The sequence below is a fragment of the Spermophilus citellus genome, assembly GCF_964194105.1.
Source record: "Spermophilus citellus genome assembly, chromosome: 11".
NCBI classification, from domain to species: domain Eukaryota; kingdom Metazoa; phylum Chordata; class Mammalia; order Rodentia; family Sciuridae; genus Spermophilus; species Spermophilus citellus.
Genome location: NC_138192.1, coordinates 118,793,557 through 118,804,785, shown reverse-complemented (window position 1 = coordinate 118,804,785; position 11,229 = coordinate 118,793,557). Strand labels below are relative to the sequence as shown.

At 56.0% G+C, this 11,229-nt stretch overlaps 2 protein-coding genes across 2 annotated transcripts; one reads left to right on the top strand and one right to left on the bottom strand.

Moving 5' to 3' along the window:
- Positions 1-33: 33 nt before the first annotated feature.
- On the bottom strand, positions 34-6,300 carry TMEM198 (transmembrane protein 198). The gene is made up of 5 exons (XM_081260571.1): positions 5,777-6,300; positions 5,273-5,475; positions 2,562-3,137; positions 1,197-1,399; positions 34-872 (listed from the first exon to the last, which is right to left on the bottom strand). The coding sequence occupies exons 2-5, from the start codon at positions 5,436-5,438 to the stop codon at positions 735-737; spliced, it is 1,083 nt and encodes a 360-aa protein (XP_081116697.1). The 5' UTR covers positions 5,439-5,475; positions 5,777-6,300; the 3' UTR covers positions 34-734.
- Positions 6,301-6,327: 27 nt separating this feature from the next.
- Positions 6,328-11,094, top strand: CHPF (chondroitin polymerizing factor). The gene is made up of 4 exons (XM_081260568.1): positions 6,328-6,906; positions 7,879-8,452; positions 8,896-9,075; positions 9,409-11,094. The coding sequence occupies exons 1-4, from the start codon at positions 6,593-6,595 to the stop codon at positions 10,663-10,665; spliced, it is 2,325 nt and encodes a 774-aa protein (XP_081116694.1). The 5' UTR covers positions 6,328-6,592; the 3' UTR covers positions 10,666-11,094.
- The last annotated feature ends 135 nt before the right edge of the window (positions 11,095-11,229 follow it).

Below are 11,229 nucleotides of genomic sequence, written 5' to 3'. Positions count from 1 at the left end.
GAGGCCATGCAGTTTGGCACATTTATAAAAGATTGTAAAACAGGGAGGGGTGGGGAGAGACAGAAGCATGAGGTGTCCAGGGTGGCATGACAGACACCAGACATGCACCGTGCATTTAAGCCCCTCTTCCTCCACCCTCCCAACCCAGCCCGGAGCACCACCCCCACCCCCATCCCCTGACACTGCCCTCAGGCACGTGGCTTGCAGAGGCCAGAGGACCAGGGTGAAGGGCGCTGTAGTCTGCCCTGTAGACAAGGACAGGAACCTTAGATGAGTGGTTGGGAGGCGGAGTGATGAGGGAGAAGATGGCCTCCTTCGTGTAGACATGCAGGAGAGTGGTCCATGGGACCCCAGCAGTAGGAGAGGAAGTGGGGCCAGTCCTAGAGAAGCCCTACCAATCAGAAATCTAAGGCAAGGGTCCCAATGTCCCCTCCAAGCCTACCGCCTCACACACACACATACATGGGTGACATACTCACAACCCTGAGCACACCCCAGTGGGGCTCACACCCCGAGTCCCCTAGGAATCCCTTGGGAGCTTGGGAGGGGACTTTCCCCTCAGGCCAGGCTTAGCCTGAGATAGATCTTCCTTCTAGTGGCCAGGCCAGTCCTCTCCAGGGAGGCGAGAGGGACAGCCGAAGGCCGTGGGGCCAGGCAGCCTGGGTGGTGGTCTGGCAAGCCTCCCCAAGCTGGCAGAGCTGGTGACTGCAGAGTCTAGACAAGTAGAGATACAGCTATACTCGCACTGGGGGTCCTGAGCAGGCTGTCAGTGGTCCGCGGGACCCGTACTCATAGTCGGCATCCGTAGGTGAGGCCATGAAGGAGCTCAGGGAGCTCCCAGTCTGCCGGTCCCGGAAGCTCTGGATGTAGCTCTGTGGGGGAATATACACAGGGGTGAGAGTCCTGATGGAGACGCTTGTCTTGAAATCACTTCTCTCTGTCCTTCCACAAGCCTTATACTCCCCTAGACTGCCCATACCCAGAGTGTCCAGCCCTGAAAACCCACCACATACCACTTAAAATCCATATTTAGGACCTTTCTCCTGGCACCAGAGCTGTATCCATCCCACCCTTGGTTCAGGGGTTCTATTGGACAAACACCAGGCCTTCAAGACAGTGACCATTCCTGGGGAATCAGACAGAGTCTACACATTCCCTTCTCCTCCATTCAGGCTGGAGGGGCTCAAGGTGCTCACCGGGGAAAGGACATCTCCATTGAAACGTTTGATGGGCACTGGCCTGCGTCGATAAGCAGGGTCAGGGGGCCCAGGCCTTGGAGGAGCCCGGGGACCTCTGGGGGGAGCCCGAGGGGGTCTCTTCTTCCTCCGCTTCTCCTTGCGCTCTTCCTGCTGCCGAATTCGCATCAGCTGCACACGCCTTCGCTGCCGGCTGATGACCACTGTGGAGGTATGGGCAGAGCAGGGTCTCAGAGCCCACATGCCTCTTCTCCAAGCCCTCCCCTTTCTTCCCACCTGAGGTTTCAGGCTTTCAGATTCTCCTTGTCTGTTATTTCCTACCACTACCCTGGCACTTCCTTTCCTTGTCACCCCCTCCAGATAGGACTTCCTGCAGTTACTTTCTTCCAATGGTCTTTATGTAAGATTCTTAGACTTCTAGGTACACCCTTCATGGCTGCTGTCCCTCTCCCAATCCTGAGCCACAGGTGACTCTCCCAGGCCAGACACTACCATCTTTCAACTAGACAGCCATGCTGCTTTCTCACTAAGGCTTGTCTCCTTCCAGGGCTTTCTACACTTAGCAGCAGAACAAGCATCTTGAACACTAAGTTACATTATATTCTTCCTCACTTTAAACCCTCCAATAGGAACTCACTGCCCTTCTAATAAAATCCAGAGTTCTCCTCATAGCCCAGAAGACCCACATCATCAGCCCAACTCCAAAACCTCACCTACCACACTCCAGCCCTCTTGCTCAAATACACCCAGCTTGTTCCTTCTCAGGCCCCTGCCCTTGCTGTTCCCACTTCTCTAGCTCTTGGCATGGCTTGCCCCTTATACTTTAGGTTTCTCCTTACATGTCACCTCTTCTAAATAGCCTTTTCTGACCACCTTAACTATAATCACTTCTTGTGTATCTCCTTCATATCACTCTGTACAACCAGAATTATCTTGTTGGTCTGCTTGTTTATTATCTCTCACCTGCCCTGGATTACACAGGTAAGGGCACGAAACTTTTCTTTTTTCTTTTCTTTTTTCTTTTCCTTTTTTTTTTTTTTTTTTTGTTGTTGTTGTTGTTTTGTGGTGCTGGGGATCAAACCCAGTGTCTTTGCAGTTGGGCAAGCACTCTTATCACTGAGCTATACCCCATCCCTCCTTTCTCTTTTACCTCTGCTGTATTCTCCAGTACCTAGAATGGGGCTGACACAGAACCAATGCTCCATACATTGTTGTGGAATGAATAGTGGCTCATGGTCCCATCCTCCCAGACCCTGAGCTGGGAGCTCTGTAACCCCATTGAGGCCTTGTCCACAGTCCCTCAGTCCCCCACCCAACCCTAGCAGTCCCCTCTTCCCAGGCCCACCCTGGCTTCTGCCCTCTCACCTTCAGTGTGGGAGTCCCCCTCCGCCGTCACCCGCCACTGCACCAGAACGCCCATCAGGCTGAGCAGGGGCCAGAGTGCCAGCAAGGCCCAGCTCCGCCAGCAGAGGGGAGGCACCGGTGCGGCCCGTAGTCTTTCCACCACGTAGCGCCCCAGCAGCAGTAGCTCAGCAAAGTAGTCAGCAGCGGTGGCGATGAGTGCAGCACCAGTCACTGCGGTGGCCAAGGTGGTGAGTGGGCGGGGCCAGCGCAGCGTGAGCAGGGCACAGAGCAGGCCTCCCCCTAGCAGTAGCCCCAGTGGGCCCCACACTGAGCCAGGCTGGTAGTAGGGTGCAGAGCCCAGCAGGGCGGCAGCGGCGAGCAGCAGACCGAGCAGCAGCCCCACCAGGAAGAGGCCTACACTGCGCACCAGCATGGCCACCAGCCCGCAGAGCAGCCCAATGCCCAGTGCAATGCCTGCACTCGCCCCAGCACTCAGTTGTGTCTCCAGCACCCGCTCTCGGTAGCACAGCAGGAAGATGACCACTGAGCCAAACAGCAGCCCAGTGAGGAAGAGTACTGCCTTGAAGCAGCGGTAACCTAGAGGGGAACAGAGGCCAGTGAGGGGCCAAAATGAGTCACTGAGCTAGAGGAGGAATTCAGAGGGGTCAGGGACATGGGAGCACAGTAGAATCCGTGATATGGACACTAAGATCAGAGAATTGGGAATTACTGGGGTCATGAGGGCATCAGTGATGGAGTCATAGATCATTGACGTCATGAGTGAATTAGTAATGGGACACTGTAGTATTTGGGATCATAGGGCTTAGAGAAATAAGTCATTGGGGCCACAAGGGGATCAGCAATAGAGTCACTGGGGTCTTTGGAGAGGAATTGTTCAAAGATGAGTAATACAGGAATCAGAACATGAGAGATGGGATCACACTGCTTCAGAAAGGTGAAATCTTTGAGGGGTCACAGGGCTTCAGAGACAAAGCATCATTGGAAGGTGACAAAGAGGACAGAGGTAGGTTATTTGGAGAGGAGTTCCAAAAGATAAGATCTTTGTAGGTCCATGGGGTGGGAGTGGGGGTCAGGGGGATTGACAGAACTGTAATCATTGGGACTATTAAAGGGTTTCTGAGAGATAGGAACACTGAGACCAGACAAATGGGATCACTGAGATCACAGTGTGGGGAGGGGTGATCCACTAATGGGGATACAGGGATCAGAGAGAGAGGAATAACCAGCGATCAGATCTAAGAGTCATAGAGGGACTCAGAAGGATGCAAGGTAATGAGACAGCTGGGAAGATGGTCATTAGGGCTTATAATGGGTAGTAGGAAATCAAAGAGGAGTACAGGGTGAAATAACAATTGTGGGGTTTCAGAAGAAAAGGAGGTTATAGGGCCATTAAGCCCATTAGCAATACCTGAAAGAGTGAGGGAGGTGTAGATCCTGAACAGGTGGGAAGATGGAAGTCATAGATGGGGGTCAAGGAAGTCAAGGAGACCCATAGAGAACAATAATAAAGAAGAGATTCAGTTCCAACAATGAGAGTAGGTATCAGAGTTCAGAAGGTTCTGGGGTCAGAGAGAGGAGTAGGGCTTAGACAAGGTCTCAGAGTCTAGGAAGAGAAGAAGGACATCAGGGCAACCCAGGAAAAGGAACATGAGGCCACACTGAGCACCTTGCAGAGGGAATGGGTGTGGATAGTGGAAGGGGTGAGTTGATAACAGACTTTTTGGAGGCCCAGAACATGTTCTGAACCTTTGTGGGGAGTATTTCCTCCTGTAGTTATTCAGCCCAGGGTTTGGAGGGGAGAAGGGGAGGGGCCATCTGATTCCCACTCCATCTGTCTACCCATATTAGAGGCTGCAGAGAGAAGTCTTGCCACACCTCTGCCTAAACCTACCAGCCTCCTTTGTGCCCACTGGTTCCAGTAACTTATAATCATCCTTCCTGAGGCTTTCCTGGGGTCCCTACCTGCTTTTCTTTTTTGAAATCCTGTAATTATTGCTGTAGAACCACAAGACACTTACTCTAGCTGCCACTAGCCCATGTGACAACTTTGTGAAAATTAGAAAAAGGTGTCCTGTTCTCTAGGAAGGGAGCCTTGTGCCAATGCCTCAAGTTTGGCAAGTGGAGCATGAGCTGGATTTCAGCCCCTTTTGCCTACTCAACTGAGCTCCCTTTTGCAGTACCTAACCTATACAACTTTTCACAGCATTCCTGATTACTGGAGCCTGCCTTGTAGGCGATTTCCATGTGTGTGACTACCATCCAGCCCACTCTAATATGTATCACAAGTGTGACTATTCTAGGAGTCTCTCCCCCATCATGCAATATGCCCTGTTGTAAGGGACCATGTTTAATCACCTTGCTAAGTGTTTTCTGTGCCTCCCTAGTATATGACCCAAACTCCTCTCCACTACAATAGCTATTTATTAGGTGCCTACTAGTTCTTTTAACAAGTCTATGTGAGACAAATACCATTGTTCCCTTTGTTACAGAGAAAACTGAGGCTCAGACAAGGCATTACAATTAGTACACAGCCAGGTTCAAAGTCAAGCATGCCTTATTCAAAAACCGGTGTTCCCTAGAATCTAGAGTCTAGATGATCTATAAATATGTGTGAAATGAAAGGAGGGATTCTGGAGAAGATTTGAGAAGCCACAGGAAAAGAACTGGGGGAAGCAGTGGGGAACCCAGGTGAGGAATGAGAGGGATCTCACCAAAGAAGCAGTAGACGACTCCAAACAAACAGCACATGATGCAGACGAGGGCCGGCAGTGCCTGGTATCTGCGCTCCAGGGGCTGTTCACAAGGTGCACCCCAGAAGACATCATCTGGCTCAGGGGGCAGCAGCTGGAATCGTAGTGTCTCCACAGTGCCCGGCATAGTGCTGGGAATGGAAGGGGGTCCCTCCCAGATCAACCTGACAGATAGGAAGTTGAGGTCAAGGAAGAGTCCTGGGTACTCCTAGGATGAGGGTGGGAGTGGGAGAACTCAGCAAGGACAAGGTGGACAAAGGAATGGTGCCCATTTCATGCAGCTCGGGAAGCATCCTGGAGTGGGGAGCAAAGACAAAGGGAAACAAAAGTGCCTGACTAGAGGAGGCTGGGATGAAATTAAAAGTGGGACTGGGGGAGTGGGGATGAGGGCAGTTTGCAGTCGGTGAGGAGGCAGCCAGGAGACCCGTTTGTGGGAGGCTAAATCTGGGATTGTCCAAGATCTACCTGGGCTGGAGGCGACCTGGGCTTCTGAGCGAAAGAGGCTGTGCAGGGGCCGGAGGGGCCGGGGTTGCGTGGTGCCAGAGAATCCAACTGACTGGGGTCTAGGGAAAGTCCGGCGTGCGGGGAAGGGGGCTGCTGGGCCGGAGACACTGGTCTCTGCGCGGCGGCGTCGCCGCTCCACCTCCAACACCGGCTGGCACTCCAGTCCCGCCGCGTTCAGGGACTCAGGCCGGACCCCGGGACAGAGAAAAGAACAGGAGTAGGGGCTCGGGCTGCCCCAGAGCCGCGGCCCCATGCCCTGAGCCCGCCCGCGGCCTTTGGTGCTGATGGACAGCTCCGGCCCTCTACTCCTGACGTCACTCAGGGCGCACCATCCAAGCAGGGGCGGGCTGCTTCTGACGTCACCCGGGACGCACCAACCACGCCAGGGGGAGATAGGGGACTCCGCCCCCGGCGTCTCCCTCTCCGGCATTGAGGAGGGGGCACTTCCGGGGGTCCTTCCCCTTTAACCTCCCCCTTCTCCTCCCTCTCCGGTAGCTGAAGCCTGAGACCCCACCCCGGGGGCGGGGCCCTCGCAGTGACACGTCGGACAGCGGCTGCAGCGGCCGGAGCTCCCGCGCCAAGCGCAACTGGAGGGAGATTGAAGCATTGCGCTGGGGATTCGGCTCGGGCCGCTGGCTCTGCCCGGCCGGGAGGGAGCGGGCCCGCCCGCTGGGCCCGGGCCCTCCGGATCCGCCCCCTCCCCGGTACCGCCCCCTTGGAGCCTCCTGGGGCTGCTCTGGGGCTGCGCCGGGGCCGGGGGCCCGCGGTCCGGGCGCCATGCGGGCATCGCTGCTGCTGTCGGTGCTGCGGCCCGCTGGGCCCGTGGCTGTGGGCATTTCCCTGGGATTCACCCTGAGCCTGCTCAGCGTCACCTGGGTGGAGGAGCCGTGCGGCCCAGGGCCGCCGCAACCCGGAGACTCTGAGCTGCCGCCTCACGGCAACACCAACGCGGCTCGCCGACCCAACTCGGTGCAGCCGGGAGCAGAGCGCGAGAGGCCCGGGACCGGCGCAGGCGCCGGGGAGAACTGGGAGCCGCGTGTCTTGCCCTACCACCCGGCACAGCCCGGCCAGGCCGCCAAGAAGGCCGTCAGGTAGTGATCAGCCCTGCCTGCCCCACCCCCGGGCACCGGCCTGGACGCGCGCGCGGGGGAGGCCGCCGGAGGCCGGGTCAGGCTCCGGAAGGAAGGGGCTGGCCGGCCAGGAAGTCTTTGGGCCCAGATAACTTCCGATGGCCCTGCTTTCCTGGAACCCTGGGGCCGGTTTGAGGTCCTCTCTGGGCCCCAGCCCGATGTGAGCTGAACTTACCTGCTCCTGTCCTAAGCTGGCTCCACGCAATGGTCCCCCAAATGACCTCTTAGCTCCTCGGCTGGGCTATTGGGGTTGGATAAATCACTAATATATAGGATGAGTGTATAAAGAGAGGGAAAGAGAAAAAAAATTAGATTTACCTGTATCTTATTCCTGATGGGTTACAAGGACCATCTTGGGGTGAGATGGGGAGGGAGGAATGTACTCATTAATGTCCTTGCTTGTGGGTTGAAATCATTTCTCCTGAGTAACACTGGGCTCAAATTCCAATTCTGCAATTTACCTTCTGCCTTACAAAGGTGCATTGTCCTACTTTGCCCTTCCCCAGAACACACTATACACCCCTGTGCCACATATTCCTTTACATCATTCATGTGATGTGCTTGTGATATTACAAAGTATTATATAGAAATAAGTATATACATGGTGTGTCAAGCATTTGGCTAAGTGCTTTAAATGGCAGCTATCCCTTTACATCCCCTTTTAAAGAGGGTTAAGGTTAAATAGCGTGCTCCAGGACAAAACTGCTAAGTAGTAAAATCAGGAATTGAGAGCCATGATATATCTCTTATATCTGCATGGATATTGCCATTCCCAAATGCAAAGTATAGTGGGTAAGACGTGTTTCACTTAGAAAGATGTGCTATTCTTATCCTATTCATAGGCGAGGGAACAGGCCCAAAGAAGGTATGGTCTGCTGAAGCCTGTGTATGCCCTGGTCTTTTTCTATAATCCTGTACTGTCTCTTCCCCCAGGACCCGCTACATCAGCACGGAATTGGGCATCAGGCAGAGGCTGCTTGTGGCAGTGCTGACCTCACAGGCCACATTGCCCACTCTGGGCGTGGCTGTGAACCGCACACTGGGACACCGGCTAGAGCGTGTGGTGTTCTTGACTGGGTCACGGGGCCGCCGGACACCCACTGGCATGGCTGTGGTGACGCTAGGCGAGGAGCGGCCCATCGGGCACCTGCACCTGGCACTACGCCACCTGCTGGAGCAGCACGGAGACGACTTTGACTGGTTCTTCCTAGTGCCTGACACCACCTACACTGAGGCGCACGGACTGACTCGCCTAACTGGCCGCCTCAGCCTGGCCTCCGCTACCCACCTCTATCTCGGCAGACCCCAGGATTTCATCGGTGGAGAGCCGGTCCCCGGCCGCTACTGCCACGGTGGCTTTGGGGTGCTGCTGTCCCGCACACTACTACAGCAGCTGCGCCCCCACCTGGAAGGCTGCCGCAATGACATAGTCAGTGCACGCCCAGACGAGTGGCTGGGACGTTGCATCCTGGATGCTACTGGAGTGGGCTGCACAGGAGACCACGAGGTGGGAAGATAAGCTTGTACACTTCCCACTGAGAGGCAAAGGTGTGGTGGTGATACAGGCTTTGGTGTTCACGCCAATTCTGTCATTCTCTGTCCTTGTGACTCTGGGTACATAACTAAATCTGAGTGTCAGTATTCTCATACATGCCAATGGAAATAATTATTGCCCAGGATTGTTATAAGGATTAAAGAAAATAAGGCAACCTTTCACACAGTAGGTGTTCAATGTTAGTTATTTTATTTGAACCCCTGGACAGCTCTGACATGGTTGTATGTCCAGTTCACAGGTGAGCTGGCAGAGGCCAAGGTCACTCAAGCTCAATGGGTCACAGTATACTCCAACCCACAGAAATCTGACTCCAAGCCTACAATTGGTTGTAAGATGAGGAGATGAGACACTCTGAGACAAGGGTGAAGATAATTCATTATTCTTCCTTTCCTTAGAGGGTACACTATAGCTATCTGGAGCTGAGCTCTGGGGAGCCTGTGCAGGAGGGAGACCCTCGCTTCCGAAGTGCCCTGACAGCCCACCCTGTGCATGACCCTGTGCACATGTACCAGCTGCACAAGGCCTTTGCTCGAGCTGAGCTGGAACGCACGTACCAGGAGATCCAGGAGTTGCAGGTATGGTCTGGGTTTGGAGGTGTGGGGGAAGGGTGTGGGACAAACAGGGCCTAAAGTCTCAGATCCCAGGGAATATAAAATTAGAGCCCGAATCACAGAACAGGGTTGTTTCCCAGTCCTTGTCTGTTTCCACATTCTCAGAGGAGCCTCCAGAACCCCTCCCCACCTTGTAACTGTTAGGCTGCAGAAAGAATATGTGCGGGCCCTGGATGGGCAGAGTTGTGTAGAGGACTGGGGGTCCAGCCTGAGTGGCATCTGCCACCTACCCAGCCCCCCTATTGTGTGCTGGTGCTAGGGTCTCTGCCTTGCTCATGGCCTGTTTCTCTGGCTCAGTGGGAGATCCAGAACACCAGCCGTCTGGCTGCTGATGGAGAGCGGGCAGCTGCCTGGCCTGTGGGCATCCCAGCACCATCCCGCCCCATGTCGCGCTTTGAGGTCCTACGCTGGGACTACTTCACAGAGCAGCATGCCTTCTCCTGTGCTGATGGCTCACCCCGCTGCCCACTGCGTGGGGCTGACCGGGCTGATGTGGCTGACGTTCTGGGGGCAGCTCTGGAGGAGCTCAACCGCCGTTACTACCCAGCCCTACGTCTCCAGAAGCAGCAGCTGGTTAATGGTTACCGTCGCTTTGATCCGGCCAGGGGAATGGAGTACACACTGGACTTGCAGCTGGAGGCACTGACTCCCCAGGGTGGCCGTAGGCCCCTCACCCGCAGGGTGCAGCTGCTCCGACCACTGAGCCGTGTGGAGATCTTGCCCGTGCCCTATGTCACTGAGGCCTCGCGTCTCACTGTGCTGCTGCCCCTGGCTGCGACCGAACGTGACCTGGCCCCTGGCTTCCTGGAGGCCTTTGCTACTGCAGCACTGGAGCCTGGAGATGCAGCAGCCCTGACGCTGCTGCTACTGTATGAACCACGACAGGCCCAGCGGGCAGCCCATGCAGATGTCTTTGCACCTGTCAAGGCCCACGTGGCAGAGCTGGAGCGGCGTTTCCCTGGTGCCCGGGTGCCCTGGCTCAGTGTGCAGACAGCCGCCCCCTCCCCACTACGCCTCATGGATCTGCTCTCCAAGAAGCACCCGCTGGACACACTGTTCCTGCTGGCCGGGCCAGACACAGTGCTCACACCTGACTTCCTGAACCGCTGCCGCATGCATGCCATCTCTGGCTGGCAGGCTTTCTTTCCCATGCACTTTCAGGCCTTCCACCCAGCTGTGGCTCCACCACAGGGGCCTGGGCCACCAGAATTGGGCCGTGACACAGGCCGCTTCGATCGCCAGGCAGCCAGCGAGGCCTGCTTCTACAACTCCGACTATGTGACCGCCCGAGGGAGGCTGGCGGCAGCCTCAGAGCAGGAGGAGGAGCTGCTGGAGAGCCTGGATGTGTATGAGCTCTTTCTGCGCTACTCCAGCCTGCATGTACTGCGCGCGGTGGAGCCAGCACTCCTGCAGCGCTACCGGGCCCAGTCCTGCAGTGCGCGGCTCAGCGAGGACCTATACCATCGCTGCCGCCAGAGCATGCTCGAGGGCCTCGGCTCGCGAACCCAGCTCGCCATGCTGCTCTTTGAACAGGAGCAGGGCAACAGTACCTGACCCCGTCCACCATGGGCCCTTGCACCCTGGCGCGGCTGCACCCTGGCGCGGCTGCACCCTGCCCTGCTCTTTCCCAACAACCCACAGCCACCTGCCAGCCTCTCTGGACAGGGCTGGCCAAAACCTCAGACCCCGGGGCAGCCTGCTGGTCCCTTGCTCTGGCTTTGTGGGACCCTGGGCTCAGGAAAACCCTGGGGGAGGCACCCCCAGAGTCATCCCTTCGTGCCCCAAGCCCAGTCTCCCCATGACGCTGCTGATTCAGGCTGTGGCCTCTGTGTATTTATGCCTGACGCCAGCCACATCTCCTGGGGTCTTGTCCTAGGGGCCGGGCTGCAGATGAGTTGGAGACAGGGGGAGCTGAGGGAGGGGGGCATCTCCCACCTTCTCCCTTTGGACCCCTGATGAAGCTCCCTTAATAAACTGGCTGAACATGGACTGGTGAATCTGAGTTTTTGAAAGGTAGGGGTTGGAGAAGTGGGGGGTTGATCCTGAGGATGGAGGTGTCTTGTTCTTGCTTGGGACTGTATTTCCTTTTGGGGGACCAAGTCATGAGCATGTCCATCC